The 16234-nt window shown below is 46.1% G+C and overlaps 1 protein-coding gene across 2 annotated transcripts in view; it reads right to left on the bottom strand.

The window, feature by feature from the left end:
- ABCC4 (ATP binding cassette subfamily C member 4 (PEL blood group)) overlaps nt 1–15908 on the bottom strand; it is a 226468-nt gene extending 210560 nt beyond the window's left edge. For both annotated transcript variants that reach the window (XM_069467093.1, XM_069467094.1), the window contains exon 1: nt 15700–15908. In XM_069467093.1, coding sequence (XP_069323194.1) covers nt 15700–15773 — 74 coding nt within the window. In that variant the 5' untranslated portion in view covers nt 15774–15908. The remainder of the gene's footprint in view (nt 1–15699) is intronic.
- Between the last annotated feature and the right edge of the window lie 326 nt (nt 15909–16234).

The raw sequence follows: 16234 nt of genomic DNA, 5'->3' as shown, positions 1-16234 counted from the left end.
TTCCTAACTCATTCCCCTCCACTCCTTCCCTCTTCTAATTTTCTCTATGTTGCAACCAGAAGGATCTTTTTTTCTGATGGATATCTCATGCTGAGAGGCAGCAGAGTGCAGAAATCAAGCGGAGACTCTGGAACCATACTGCCTGGATTCAAATCCTCAGTTTGCTACTTGTTAGCTGTGTAATCTTAGGCAAGTGTCTTAACCTCTCTGTAACTCAATTTCTTCACCTTTATACTGGGAATAATAAAGTACCAACCTCAAAACAGTTGTTGGGAGGACTAAATGAGTTAATATGTGTAGGCACATATTAACTTACATCACATAGTAAAGGCTGTACATCTATTTGCTGTTGATGATGATGTCATCATCCCTGAGGTTCTGTCCCAGGTCCCTTTCTGTCCAGGGCCAACCACCTACTCTACTCCCCACCACTGCTCCTCACCAGCAGGCCTCAGCCCCCTGCTGAACTGGGAGGGAAGGCTAATTATAAGTGCATCTGGCTTCGACCAGGTGTTTCTTTAAAAAGACTTCACTGTCCAGAGATCTAATCCTCTAGACTAGAGCAGTGCTATCCAACAGAATTTTCTGAAATGATGGAAATGTTCTAGACCTACGGGGAAAGGAAAAGGCAACTTAGGAATTTCTTTTTATCTCTATAATAAGTGTCCGCTACACCAAAGGGAAAGTAGAAGGCACAATCAGTCAGAATGGCAAAGTTGTCCAAATTTTCATTCAAGAATAGTAACTGAACTGCTTTGTGCCACGACTGGGTCAGGCACTGGAGACACACATATGGCAATGAACATGCAGGCAGGACACTGCCCTCATGGAGCTCACAGTCTAGCAGCTACGTAGTCAACACAGTCTTTGTGATGTGCCAAAGAGCTTGGCACACAGCAGAGACTCGAAAGTGTTTATGCTCTGACTCCCACTGGAACATACGCCCCTTAGGGCAGGGACAGGGCTCACTCACCACTCTATCCCCAACAGCTGTAACCCAGAGAGGTAACATCATGTTGCAGCTGAGAGCAAGGACTGTAGGCTAGGCGAGGCTACTGACCTGGTTTGAACCTAGGCTCTGCCACTCACAGGCTGTGTGACCTTGGGAAGTAATAGTACCTACCCCATAGGTCTGTTACTAGAATTAAATAAGCTAATATCTGTAAGGTACTTAGCATAACTCCCTGCCTCCAATAAGCAATACATAAAGTTTAAAATAAAATAGCAATTTGCATATACCAGGTCCACATTCTCTGGATAACAGGCTAGAAAGTTGGTTGATGGATGGGTTTTCAGGGAGGTTTTCAAAGCAGAGCACAGAGGTGGATACTCTAACCAGGGTACAGCATGAGCTAAGGGAACGGGACAGCAAATATCAGGTATGATTGGGGAAACACATCATGTACTGACTGCCCAGGAACAAGATATCTGAGAAGGATAAGCTAAGTAAGTTGGGCCCATGCCAAGGAGAGCATCAAATGCCAAAGAGGATGCCATCAAAGGCTTGGGGCAGAAAGCAGTAGAGCTGTGCTCTGTAAAGATGAAGCCTGCAGTGGTTAGGTTGGAATCAGGAATAACTGAGCACCTCCAGTCACAACATGGCAACTGACTTCCTTCTATTCCTGACCAGACTCTTCCCTGCATTCAGACAACTGTGAGCCCGCACACCTAGGTTACCAGGCGCAATGACGCTATTAATGGAAAGAGGGAAGTCAGCCAGCAAAGGCTGACTAGGGCAGCTTCAGCCACGTTGCTCTGCTGTGAAACTGCTTTCTAGAAGACTTCTTGGGGATGGACTAACAGTACCTTAGAATTTTCAAAACACTTCCATAGATAGTGGCCAAGTTCTGAGTATGAACTAAATTTCCCTTCACTGCTTTTCTTTTATTTTTTTAATGGATCATCATTTCTGGAAAGCAATTACTAACAGGTCACTTCTCCAATCATCAGAGATAGATACTACACACTCTCCGTATTACCTCCCTGCTGAATTACCCTGCTTGATTGGAGGTACGGAAGAAAAATAAGCACACAGAACTTTATTACTGTATTATCCTGAAGGTTGGGCACACTGGCTCGCACCTGTAATCCCAGCACTTTGGGAGGCCAAGGTGAAGGATCACTGGAGCCCATGAGTCCAAGGCCAGCCTAGGCAACATAGCAAGACCCTGTCTCTAAAAAACATAAGAAAAACTGGCTGTGCATGGTGGCACACACCTGTAATCCCAGCTACTTAGGATGCTGAAGTGGGAGGATCACTTGAGCCCAGGAGTTTGAGGCTGCAGTGAGCTATGATCAGGCCACTGTACTGAAGCCTGGGTGACAGAGCCAGAGCCTCTCTCTAAAAATAAATAAATAAAACAAAATATTATATTATCCTTAAAATATAACTCTTGTGGCCAGACACAGTGGCATGAGCCTGTAGTCCCAGCTACTGGGGAGGCTGAGGCGGGAAGAATGCTCCAGGTAACCAGTCTAAGGCTGTAGTACACTATGACTGTGCCTGTGAATAGCCACTGCACTCCAACCTGGGCAACACAGCCAGACCCCATCTCTAAAGAAGTAAATAAATTGGGTGCGTGTATAAACTCTTGAACATGCCTTGAGTAGGTTTAATTCCCCCAAACTGAGGAAGAGGATACCAAAGCCCAGAGTTGTCATGTGTCTTGCCCAAGGTCACACACAAGCTAATAAGTATAAGATCACAGACTAGAACCTGGGTCTTCTGGCTCCAGTATGAGGCTCTCTCCATAGTACCTAGCTTCTTGCTTCCTCCTATCTAAGATACAGGAGTCAGCAGCTCAAAATTCAGGAAATTCAGATTAAGACTAAAGTAATAATTTACAATCACTAAGCTGAGCAAGATGCTCAGCTAGACACTGAGAGGTAAAGATATGGAAGACACTGGTTTCTGCCCTCAAAGAGACAACAATTCAGTAAAAAAAAAAAAAAACATTTTTTAAGTCACGAATGAATAAAGACTTTAAGACTTGGTCACTTAAGGCAATAAAAAGACATGATAAAAGGGTAAATTTAGCAACAATCCTCACTGCCCCCATTTCTTTAGGGCCTAATATGTACTGGGCACCTAGTAATACATACAGTCTACCAGGTAAGATCTACAATGAATATATTATCTGTTTTATAGTTGAACAAACTGTGTTGCTTATGAACATTTAGAATTCATATTAATGCCACATTTGGGTTCTGTGACGCTGAGACTCCCTCCAGGTCCAACCTACTGTGGTAAGCCTTTGATAAACCTCCCTTTTATACAGAACAGGACAGACACCTTTCATACTGTAAGAGAGAGAATCTAGCTGGTGACGGATCACTTCAATAGAAGACATTAAAAATAGTCACTTGGGTTTATTACATAACCTCAGTCACACTCTGACCAACAAAATGCACCAATAAAGATCTGCAAACAAAGCAAGTGACCAGAGCTCTTAATTCACAACTGTGCGATTTCCACTCAATTACCCTCATGAGCTGAATCAATCTCTGACCCAGGGTGAGGAAATAAACAGTGACACAGTGGCCAAAGCTCATGCTCTGGAATCAGCTGGACCTGACTCAATTCCCAGCTCCATTATGTCCTACCTGGGTGGCCCTCTATGTTACCTGGCCCTTCTAGCCTCAGTTTCCTTCACCTGTAATACCAGGACTGAGCTACCCTTGACAAGGGGTTACTATAAGGATCAAAGGACCCCGTATCTCTAACATCCCTGGCATAGAACAAGCCTCCTTCCCCCTCAGCCACTTGTCAAGCACCCGCAGGATGAATAAGTCCTATGTGGCAATGGTTCTCTTGCTTTGAGATCTGTAGGTCCTTTGAAAGGAACCTGAAAGAGGGTAGGGAACCCTTGGCCAGAAAAATGGAAATATGAACAGAAATGTTTTTGATCATTGGGAAAGCATGTATCGGTGGTTCTTGTCCTCAGTGTTCAAAAGAAACCCTTAACGTAACTGCGTTTATCATGGGGAGAAAAAAAAAAAAAAAGAAAACCCTTAGGGAACCTTTTAAAAACATTGATGCCTACATCCTGCCCCAAGAGATTGACTCAAACTGGCCTACCTCAGGATCAGGCATCTGTATTGGTATGGCAACTCAGGTGATTCAATCATTATGAGGACTGAGAAAACACTGTGAATTAACTAGAAAAACTTACACAAAGTAGAGCTAATAAGCTTAATAGAAATTATGCACATCAACAATTGTTTGAAGGAGGCAATTTAAGAGTATATTCATGAAAGGCAGCACCAAGGGACAGCTGTGTTCATTAGGAGGAAATCACGCTAAACAAACTTCAATCCCTTTCTTTGTAGGGTTTCAGAATGAACTCCCATAAGGCAGATGACACAACCTCGCCCGACACTTGGGGCTGCGTTAATCTAGCACCCACAGCGTTGATTAGTGGATCAGCCACAACCTCGAGGGCTGTCCTAGGAACTGTCTTTTCTAGCATTCAGACTAAAAAAGTTTTCAAAGAACTTCTAACAGCAACAACGAGCTGCTGAACTTTTTTACATCCACGAAATGAAATTAAGTAGGGATAAAACAGAAGTTTAGCTGGGGATAAACCCCACGGACTGTGGGGTCAGTTGGCCACGTGTCCAATATACCTCGACTGCATGTATTGCTGGTGATGCCCAAATTTATCTCCAGCCCACACTTCCTCCCCAAGCCCTGGACCCATGACCAACTGCCCACTGAACATCTCCACCTGAAAATATTGCAGGCAGGTCAAACTTAACATGGTCAAAAATAAACTGATCTTGTCCGTCCCATTCCTCTTGCAGGCTTCACAGTCTCACTTAAAGGTGTCTCCATCCCACCTGTGGCTCAAGCTAAACCCACAGAGACATCCTGGACTCTCTCTGACCTCTGAGCTCTCTACCTACAAATTATGCCACTTCTACCATCCTGGTCAAAGCCACTATCATCCCCTGCCTGGGTTGCTGAGAAATCTCCTGAAGGTCTTTCTGCCGTGCCCATGCCTTTCTTTAGTCTATTCTCGTGCAGCAGCCCGAGTGATGTTACCAAATCCTGAGCAGACCATACCACACCTCTTCTCAGAACTTCTCAGTGGACCTCCGCTTCACTCAGCATAAAGCCCAAGTCTTCCCAATGGCCAAAAGAGTCCACAAGATCTGTTCTCTTGCCCTCATTCCACCCCAAGGATGTCCACGACTCGCTCCCTCACCTCCTCCAGGCCTTCACTCACATGTCTTCTCCGTGAGGCTCTCCTTGGCCACCCAGCCTAAAAGTGTCATCTCTCTTCCCCACAACACACACTGTCCCAACCTCCTTCCCTGCTTTATTTTTCCTTCTTGGCACTTACATCTATTTTGCTTAGTGCTTGTTCTTCCACTAAAATTTAAGACTGTTATCTATTTTGCCAACTGCCATATCCCAAATGTCTAGAACAGGGGTCAGGAAACATTTTCTGTTTCTGGCCAGATAATAAATATTTTAGGCTTTGCGGGTCACACAGTCTCTTACTCTGTCGTCAAAACCCACAGACAACATATAAATGAATGAGCATGGCTGTGTTTAAAAAAAAAAAAAAAAGTTATTTACAAAAACAGGCAACGGACTGGATCTGACCTGGCCATAGTTCACCAATCCCTGGTCTAGAACATACCTGGAACACAGCAACCACTCAAAAATATTTGTGAAATCATTTAAGAAGTTAGTTAAAACACTACCCCGTGGTCAGAGCACATCCGGAATATTAACATCCAGTTCTAGATGCCACATTAGAATAAAGACATTGATAAACTAAAGAGCATTCAATTTAAACAGATGGATGAGGGCCTGAAAACCGTGCCACTTAAGGGAAGCCTGGGAACCAGGAGAAATTTCTTTAAAAGATTTAATGGGACCATGCAGCTGTCTTTGAATAACAAAAGGCCAGGCCAGCTTAGGAAGAGAGGAGCCAACTTGCTCTGTGCATTGACAAAAAACAAAAGGAGGTAAAAACGGGTAGAAATTGCCCAGAAAGAAAACTGTAGGTCAATACAACGTAATTCTGGCCTTCTAATCTGGAGTCAGAAGAACCAAATAATGAATTTCCCCATTGCCCCGTCTGTAAGGGATTCCTGTACTGAGCAGGGGCCAGAAGATCTCTCCTTTCAATCCGGTAATACTCTGACACGAAGGACAAAGGGCAGACAGGAGCTAGCCCAGGGAAAAGAGCAGACTAGCCCCGAGAAGAGGCCAGCACAGAAGTGGGTGTGGAACTAGGAAATGGAATAAGGAACTAACCCAGAAACTGCAGAAAGGCCACAAGTGTTCACTGGGTACAGGAGTGGGGAGATGGGAGAAGCGAAGTCTGAACATCAGCTGGGATGAAAGAGGGAAGGAGGGTGAACTCGGATGCACCACACACCACGAGCGAGCAGGGAGGGCATGACGACAGAGGGTGTCCATACCCTGCACATCACAGGACACACTATCCCCAGCAATGGTCTGTGACCTGCATGTGCTTGTCTCCTGTGGGATGACTCCCACCTTCCTTCTCCATCCAAGCTCCAGCAGGAGGGTCAACCCTCCCCAAAACTCCCCACCCTCAACTCCAGCACACACGATGCCAGGTCAAGAGACTACTGGACACATGGACCACGTGTTTTACCTGCCCCCTTGTGGTCTGAGGTGACCATGGGACTCAGACCCAGCCAACAGGATATGAGTGCCAATGTTGTTGTGTCTCACTTCCAAGCCTGGAACACAAAAGCCTGCCCTCCTCAACAGCCTCTGTCCAGATGAATAAAGACTCAACAGAGAGGACCCACAGACCCACAGACCGAGAGGACAGCTGAGCCACAAGCAAGTGGCCCAGCCAGGAATAAGTGTGGTGCAGCTCGCCCCACTGGTGACCCGCAGTGGACCGCAGCAGAAGAATCGTGGTTTGGGTTGTTTTAATGAAGTCACAGGGACTGGGGGTAGGGCCTGTTTTCTTCAGCAACTAACATTTACATAATACAATAACTGCCTCCCTCACTAGGCTGTGTGAGAACAGTAATGTTATTTTATTCTCATGGATTTGAACCTGGTGACAGAGAAGGTACTCAAATGTGTGCTGAATGAATAATCTAAACCACAGAGGGGTCAAGTCAGTAACCTTAGCCTCCCAAGCACCACCCCAAGTAGAACCGGACTCCAAGGGCTAAGAAAGACCAAAAAAAAGAAGCTCCCAAACCTTACCCTCTGAATCACCCAGGAAGCACTCTAAAAAAAAAAAAAAAAACCCGCAGACTTCAGGATGCCACCCCAACCCCAAGAGATGGTGATTCTGTGGGTAAAGAATGGGACTCAAAAATTCCCATTTTTAGCCTGTCTGGGAAATAAAGTGTTCCAATAAAAAAAAAATGAAAACGTTGGCCAGGCACTGTGGCTCACGCTTGTAATCTCAGCACTTTGGGAGGTTGAGGCAAGAGGATCTGGAGGCCAGGAGTTCAAGAGCAGCCTGGGCAACATAGCAAGACCCTGTTCCTGCAAAAAATAAGAAAAATTAGTTGGGTGTGGTGGCACATGACTGTAGTCCCAGCTACTCAGGAGGCTGAGGCAGGAAGATAGCTTGAGCCCCGGAGTTCAAGGCTGCAGTGAGCTATAACTGTGCCAGCCTGGGCAACAGAGCAAGCCTCTCTGTCTCGAAAGAAAGAAAGAAAGAAAGAAAGAAAGAAAGAAAGAAAGAAAGAAAGAAAGACGGACGGAAGGAAGGAAGGAAGGAAGGAAGGGAGGGAGGAAAGAGAGAGAAAATTTTAACTTACAAATGTTAACAAGATGAAGGTGACCTTTTTAGTATTTATTTAGTATTTACTGCTTACTATTTGCCAGACACTATTCTTACGTATTGAGAGTCAGGGTCTCCCTCTATCACCCAGGCTGGAGTGCAGTGATGTAATCATAGCTCACTGCAGCCTCGAACTCCTCGGCTCATGAGATCTTCCTGCCTCAGTCTCCCTAGTACATGGCACTGTGGGCATGAGCCACCACGCCCAGCTACCAGATATTATTCTAAATGTTTACCAGTGTTTGGTTCACTTCATGCTCTCTCTCAGCCACCCTGCAAGGTGGCTGTGACTATTCCTGCCTTACAGATGAGGAAACTCGCCCGTGGTCAGGTAAACAGCAGAGCTGAGACTGATCCCCGGGCAATCTACTCAGACGGGCCCTGCTCCACTTTGGTACCCAGCCTGGGTTACAGCTCAGGGCTGTAATCACTGTGCCTGCGGCATCAGCTTGGTTTCCAGTGTTTACTCCTACAAACTTCGTAACCCAGTGGCTCACTCAGAGGCCACCACCTTTGATCAGTCAGGGCCCCGATCCTGGCTCTGATGTTCCTTTAAAGGCAGAAGTGTTTAAAGATCTGCCTCATCTGAAAAGCCCATCTGTGTGAGAAATGGTGGAAGACGGCTTGGACGGCAGATCCTGAAGGACCCCAAAAGCCACACTAAAGAATTTGGTTTGCTCTTAAGAGTAGCAGAAGGCAAGAGAGGTTTGTAAGCAAGAAAATGAATTTGTCTTAGGACAAAGACTGCTAGCAGAAGACCCACTGGGAGGAAAAGAAGCCAAGCATGAGCTGAGACCAGAACCGGCACGGGAAGGAACACACGCTCCGGGAGGGCAGGGTTATGTGTGCCTCTGTTTCCCTGTAGATCCCAAACACTGGCATTCAGGAAACATTTGCTGAATGAATGAATGACTCCAAGGGATATTTCTAAAATTGAATCAGTAGGATTTGATGTCAGTGGCTGAGGGTGAAGGCTTATGCCTTAAGAACTGATGGATATCTGCTACAACTGCTTGCCAAAAAAAAAAAAAAAAGAGGGCCGTGCACGGTGGCTCACACCTGTAATCCTAGCACTCTGGGAGGCTGAGGCAGGTGGATCGCTCGAGGTCAGGAGTTGGAGACCAGCCTGAGCAAGAGCGAGACCCCGTCTCTATTAAAAATAGAAAGAAATTATCTGGCCAATTAAAAATAAATAAATATATATATATATATGTATATAAAAATTAGCTGGGCATGGTGGCGCATGCCTGTAGTCCCAGCTACTTGGGAGGCTGAGGCAGTAGGATTGCTTAAGCCCAGGAGTTTGAGGTTGCTGTGAGCTAGGCTGACGCCACGGCACTCTAGCCCAGGCAACAGAGTGAGACTCTATCTCAAAAAAAAAAGAAATGATGGATAATAATACCAACAACCCACATGTCACATAAGAGAAGGGAGGAACACATTGCTTCAGATACATGCATATATAAAGAACATATTCATTCACTAACATGATTTTCAAAGGTCTGCTGGATATGGGCAGCATATATTCATTCATTCAGTCAACCAACATTAATCTGCTGGGAGCTAGAGCCCAGCAGACAGGCACTTATCTCCGCTGCCCTTGGCCTGTGACACGGCACAGCCATAGCACACTCTGATGATCTGAGTGGCATCCCAGCAGTGGCCCTACCACCTCCTAGCTATGAGGCTCCTGACAAGTTGACCAACCTCTGTGGACTTCAATATCTTCATTTGTAAAGTATCATGATGCCTGCCTCATAGACTGAGGATTAAACAAGATATTAGACGTAAAACTGAGTAAAATTCAGAGCCCACAGGAAGCATTCAATAGGTGTTAGAGATTACCAGTATTATCAGCCAAATGGGTCCATTTGATCCACATTTCTCAACCTGTGGTCTGAGAACTGCTGCCTGCCTAAGTGTCCAGAAGTAACTGTTAATTGCAGTGCCTGAATCTGCATTTTTAAGAGCACACCAGAAAACAGTGCTAATATACATAAACATGACATTTAACATCTAGAGAAAATATTATGCTAACCCTTTGCAGTTTGCTGCCTTCAGTTTCCAGTTATTGTTATGTACATACATAATAAAGATATCTTAAAAGGGTTAATCTTTAAATGGGTCTAAAACGTATCTCCCTACCGCTTGAGGGCAGGAATTTACCTTTTCCCACACAAAGGTCCTGGCACTCTCTACATAGTACAGGTAAGCAAATAAATGATAATTAGGTCGTGTGAGGTTGGAACCCTGTCTTCAGGCATCCCCTGGCCATAGCAACCTCGGCTTCTCCTGAGCCTTTAACTGGGTGAGGTGCATTAACTAACTTCTCCAGAGAAATTCACCTGCATGTAGCCACATGCAAAATGCAAGGCCGAGGACAGGACCTGAGTCTGTCCAATTCCAAAGTCCAAGTCTTTCCACTGAACTACTGGCATTCCCTCCCCCCCCCACACACACACACGATTTTCACTGACACAGAAACAGTCAAAGAAAACACCTGCAGATGTTTACAGCTCACACACAGAGGAATGCGTGGAGGCACCCTCATGGTAAGAGGGACAGGGATCCTTGGTCCCATCAAAAAGTTACAGGCAAGATTGAGGAGGAAGCGTCACATTGTATATGGTGCCCAGGCCCCACGCCCCAGCAGAGCAGACCTAGCCTGGGAGATGAACTTCAAAGAGGGAGGGGAGTCAACAGAATGGGGCTACAGGAAAGCCTCAGACAAATCATCCACTGACACATCTTAATGGACACTGGTTAACACCTTTCATGCTGACCACATGTAGACTACAAAAAAATAAATAAATAAAAAATAAAGTATAGGAGATAAATTTATAAAATGTGTTATGCTGTTTATTTCACTTCAAGCAATTAGCAGTAAATTGTAATACCCCTCTTTCAGGTGTTCTACATTTGGTTTTGGGCTGTAGTTATTGTATAAAATTGCCAAAAGTGACCACACTGAAGGCTTAACAAAGGGGAACTGGGTCAGGCCACAGAAGGAGCCTGGAAAGCTAACCTAGCCTCCAACTACAGCATTTAGATTTGTGACTCTTAATAAAGATTAATAATAACAAAGAGATTCACATAAGAGGTATTCAAAAAATGGTGCAAACAATGTAAAATTGTATTGACATTGACTGAGGGCCTCCCACAGCCAACCTCCCTAAGCCATCCCCTGCCCTCAGCCATTTGCAATTGTTTCCGCAGTAATGTTATCAGCTTTCTCTAAGGCGAGTCTCTAGAGTCTGTCTTGTCACCAGTGGCAGTTTCCACAACAGGATCTCCCTCAACGCCCACATCCGGGGAAAGGTCCTTCGCTGCAACCTGCTCCTAGCCCCAGACCGCTCTGGGTAAGGCGTGGGCAGAGCAATGCAGAGCACACCTGAAGGGAAGGCTTGCTGGGCACCAGGGGGCAGCAGGGAGCGGACAGTCCCAGGGATTGGACAATCTTGTGTCCAGCGGGGCAAAGTTCACAGGCTAGGCCATTATTTCCAATATTGAGGGAGAGGAAGAATTATTCAATAAACAATGATGGCAAAATTAGCTGCTCTGGAAAAAAATGGGGCCTACCTTACATCAAATCCCAAAAGAAATTCTAGCTGCCTTTATTAACAATGACAGAATAGCTAAGAAAACGCATATGGAGATTGACTGTGTGATTAAAAAAAGATATATCAAGAGCTAAAGCACATGGGCAATGTATATAGCCTGAACTTTTGTACCCCCATAATGAGCTGAAAAACAAAAAAATAAAATAAAATATATCGGGGAAAAAAAAAAAAGAGCTAAAGCAACATGAGCAACCCCACCAAAAAAAAAAAAAAAACAACTTCTATATAAACAATGATATACAAATTTTAAATTTTTGTACAAAATTAAGAGAAGTGAAAATCTGGGAAAATACTGTAAGCACTATTACAAGTTATTTCAAAAACAAATGTTTCATTAAGAAAATGCAAAAAATCTATTAACAGACAATTCAACGAAATACAAATAAATGGTCAATAGACTATTAAAAAGTTCAATTATAATTGTCAAATAAATTCTAAATAAAACTGATACTATACTATTCTTAACCTATCAACTTGGATTTTTTTTTTAATTCAATATTCAAAGTTGACAATGAAATATGCACACAAACCACTACTGAGAAGGCAAACTGGTCCAATCCTGTTGGAAAACCATTTGGCAGCTTACCAGGCATTCTACTTCTGGGAATATTAAAAAAAAGAAAGATACACCAAAATATAGGTTTTACAAAATATACACATTACGTCACTATCAGAAATAAACTGTGTTCAACAATAGGGAAAGACTGTATAAATTATATCATTAAATACCATGTTTTGAAGATTATTAAATGCCATGAATAAATGTTAAGCACATAAAATAAAATTAAGAAAACATCAGAGATTCAAAACTATTTACAGTGCCTATAGTCCCAGCTACAGGGAGGCTGAGGCAGGAGGATCCCTTTAGCCCAGGAGTTTGAGACCAGCCTGGGCAACACAGCAAGACTCTGTCTCAAAAAAAAAAAAAAAAAGTTTAGAGGAAGAAAACAACTAAAACATCAGCAGATATACCTGCCTAACAGAAGTAAAGCACCTTTATTCCGTTCTTCTTTTTCTACAGTTTTAAATTTCTTACAGATATAGAAAAAATATATTGTTTTTAAAAATCCATAACAAGTACCAATAGCCATAAGGTATAACTTCTTTTAGTCCCCAAGTCCAAATTGTACAATGAATACACCACAATCCCAATAACATTTTGTATAAAAAGCAGTAAGCCAGTTATTGGTTTCATCTGGGTAGGCAGCTAGCTACCAGCTCACAAGTTTAGTAAGCAGATGAAATTTGAGAAGAAAAGCAAACACCCAATGAGAAGATGAAAAAGCAGTTTTTCTCTACTAGGTGGGCCTTGTCTCAGGGTGGCTGCTTCCTGGCTGGGTTCATTTCAGCTTTCCCACTTGCAGTGAGAGAAGTACATAAGTGTTGACCTAGAAGCAACAGGCCAAGGCACAAAATATAACTTAAAAGAGTTTACTTGAGCCAAAGTGAGGACAGCTGTCAGAAGACTCAGAGCCAAATAACCTTGGCTGTGAGCTTCACTCGGCCTTCGTTACTAACAGGTTTTCAAAGGCCAAAAAGGGGACAAAGTGAGCTGATACAACATGGTATGTCAGGAATTCTCATTTGATTAGGGATGGGCTATACATTGTTAAGCTATAGGGTGTGGGTTATAGTGTCGGAAGCACCATTGTTAGGTAAATTTATAGCTACTTGTGGCAAGAGCAAGCAGTTTCAAGAGCAGAATACATAGTTCCCTGAGGGAAAGTATAATAGAAAATGACCACTGTCTCATTTTAATGTCTCTGCAGGTGACTCGCATTCCTCAGATGAAAGGTTTTTTTCTCTCACAAGGAAATCACTTTAAAGCTCTCAGACTTTAAAAGCCTTGAAACTGCGGAAGGTAAGTAAATACAGGGTGGCCATCATTGTCCACAACTGCCCCTCTTTTAAAAGCATAAAATACTGGAATAATACTCCAATGGGAGTAGCTAAAAGCAGTACATCAGCTTCACCTGGAGCACTTGTTGAATGCCCCTCACCTGCCAACAACACACACATACACACCTAGAGTTTCTCATTTTACTGAATCAGCTTGGAGTGGGTGCTAGAGAATTTGCAGCTCTCACAATCTCCCAGCTGATGCTGATGCTGCCAGTCTGAGTACCGCACTTGGAGAATAGCTGCCCTAAAGCACAGTAATACATGTTTCACGTGCATCCTTTCCAACAGCAAGAATTTTAAGAACTTCCCTTAAACTCCAGCCTGCAAGAACAAGGGGCTGTTTGGAATAGCCTGCTCCATGTGTTTTTATTTTTCTTTTTTGATACATGGTCCCACTCTGTTGCCCTGGCTAGAGTGCAGTGGCATCATCATAGCTCACTGCAAACTCCAACTCCTGGACTCAAGAGATCCTCCTGCCTCAGCCTCCAGAGTAGCCGTCACTACAGGCATGTGCTACCACGCCAGGCTAATTTTTCTATTTTTTTGTGCAGTCAAGGTCTAGCTCTTGTTAGAATTCCTGGCCTCAAGCAATCCTCCCAACTCAGCCTCCCCAAATGCTTGGATGACATGCCTGAGCCACCACGCCCGCCTTCTCACTGCATTTAGGAACAAGCACCCCAACGGAAGCAGCTCAGTACAACAGCTTCCAACACAGGCTTGTGAGTCAAAATGCCCAGGTTTGGACCCTGCTCAGCCACTTACTAGCTGTGTGATCCTAGGCAACTTCACCTTCCCATTCCCCTTCACCTACATTTTGAAAATCCACAGAAATTGCATCAAGGGTTCCTTGCCCTGCCTGAAGTTGAGCAGACCATTTGCCTACTTCATGTTATTATTTATGGTAACCACACCCATATCCCTTCCTCCTCCACACCCCTCTCTCCTTGAGAAGGGCTGCCAAACCACAAAGAAAGGTTCCTACGAAGAGTGCACTACAATTAAGAGTAGGTGACTCATCCCCTTGGGATCCCTTAGGTTTTCCCATTAAAAAAAAGGAAATATCAGAATATGTGGGAAAGATGGAAGGGCAGAGGTCAAGAAACAGAAAATCTACTAATTAACCAAGTGTGAATAAAGTCCAAAGATCCAGGCCCACATACTTAGTAGTCCAGGCTAGGAGATGGAAACTTTTAGAGTGTCACCTCCCTGAGCCTCTCTTTGCCTGCTACCTTGCACGAGAGGGGTAGAGCTGGAGGCCCTCCCAGCTCAGGGGCCCTTCAGTGGTTTTAGGATGGCAGGACTCCTAGTCAGAACCACCTGCGCCAAGACCACGGATCGCCTCTCCCAAGGCTGAAGATTCCAAAAAGAAGGCTGGAGATTCCAAAAAGACGACACAGGTTTCCGGAACTCACCCCCAGGGCAGTCCTCAAAGGTGGAGGTGAAAATATTGCAAACACGGAAAAGGCTGGTCAAAGATATACTGCAGTCGTGGCTAGGCGTTTCCCAGTCAAAAGCAAAACGTGAAGCCATGCGCGGGGGTGAGTGTCTGTAATGTAACCCCATAATCCCAGCTACTGGGAGGCTGAGGCTGGAGGACCTCTTGAGCCCAGGAGTTAGAGACCAACATGGCAAGACCACGTCTCAAAAAGAAGAAAAAAAAAAAAAAAAAAGGCAAAACGTGGAAGCAGATCTTGTTCAACAACAGTGTCCCCATTCATAAATAAAATACTAAAGTGCTATTTTACCCACATGTAATTCATCATAACTAGGTATCATGACACCCAGGGGCACATACACACAGACAGACATCTGGACACAGACACACAACGGGAACCGGGTGGAGTTGGACCGAGTTGTCTCCTAAGGAATATCGGAAAAGGTGGGGACACTATTGGAAGATGGCATTAGTCCAACACACTAAATTAGACTTTGGCTGAAAATCAGATAAAGGAAACTGTTCATCATAAGCTGCTTACTTAAAAAGAAAAAGGTGCCGTTTTAGTTCAGGGGACTGCGAATCCCCGAGAGGCAGGTGGGAAGCCGGCGAAGGGTGGGCGTGTAAGGGGTCCAGTCCTCCTCCCGCGGGGCAGTGATCCCCGCTTTAGGGAGCCTCGGTTCTCCGCCTGCCCTCCCACCCGGGCACTGCAGGCTATCGGGGCCTCGAGCGACAAGGCAGCTGGCCCTGCGCTCCCTCCGCCAGGTCCCCGTCGCCTTCCCGGGGCGCAGGCGGGGACCACGCGGCCGGCGTGGGGCGGCAGGGGCGGCAGCGGGAAGCCCGGCCTGGACCACAGAGCACGGGGAAATGCTCCCCTCGCCCCCCCGCCCAGAAGGCACTGGCCAGGGCGGCCCGGTGGCCCGGCTCGGGCGGGGGCACTCACCAGAACAACACGCGCGAGCAGAGGTTCGCGTCCTGCAGCGGGTTGGGCTTCACCTCCGGGTACACGGGCTGCATCTTGCCGGGCGGGGCGGGCACGGACCGGGGTCGCGCTGCTCGGGCGACGGTGGCCGCCGGCTCTGCTCCTGCAGGCGGGAGTAGGGATGCTAGAGCTACGGCCGCCGCGCCGGTCCGCTCGATGGGAGCCCGAGAGCCGGCCGCTTCCGGGAGCCGGGCGCCGGCGACACGCCCCGTCCCCGCCTCCCGGGCTCGCCGCCGCCCAGGCCGCCTCGGGGGCGCCCGCTCCGCGCCGCCCGCTCCGCGCCGCCGTGAGAGCGCGGCCGGGGGCGGCGGGTAACGAGGCGGCAGGAGACGCGCGGGGAGCCGGGGGCTGCGCGTAGGTGAGGCGGCGCGGAATGAGAGCTCCGGCGGGCGCGCCCACGTGCTCCGAGCCGACCGCGGACGGTGCCCAAGTTCGAGACCGGAGTCAAGGCGCAGACCCTCAAGGTGAGGGTTAAAGAGAGGCGCCGGCTCGGCCC

Source organism: Eulemur rufifrons, chromosome 4 (assembly GCF_041146395.1).
Source record: "Eulemur rufifrons isolate Redbay chromosome 4, OSU_ERuf_1, whole genome shotgun sequence".
NCBI lineage: Eukaryota > Metazoa > Chordata > Mammalia > Primates > Lemuridae > Eulemur > Eulemur rufifrons.
This window is presented reverse-complemented; position numbering and strand designations above follow the sequence as displayed.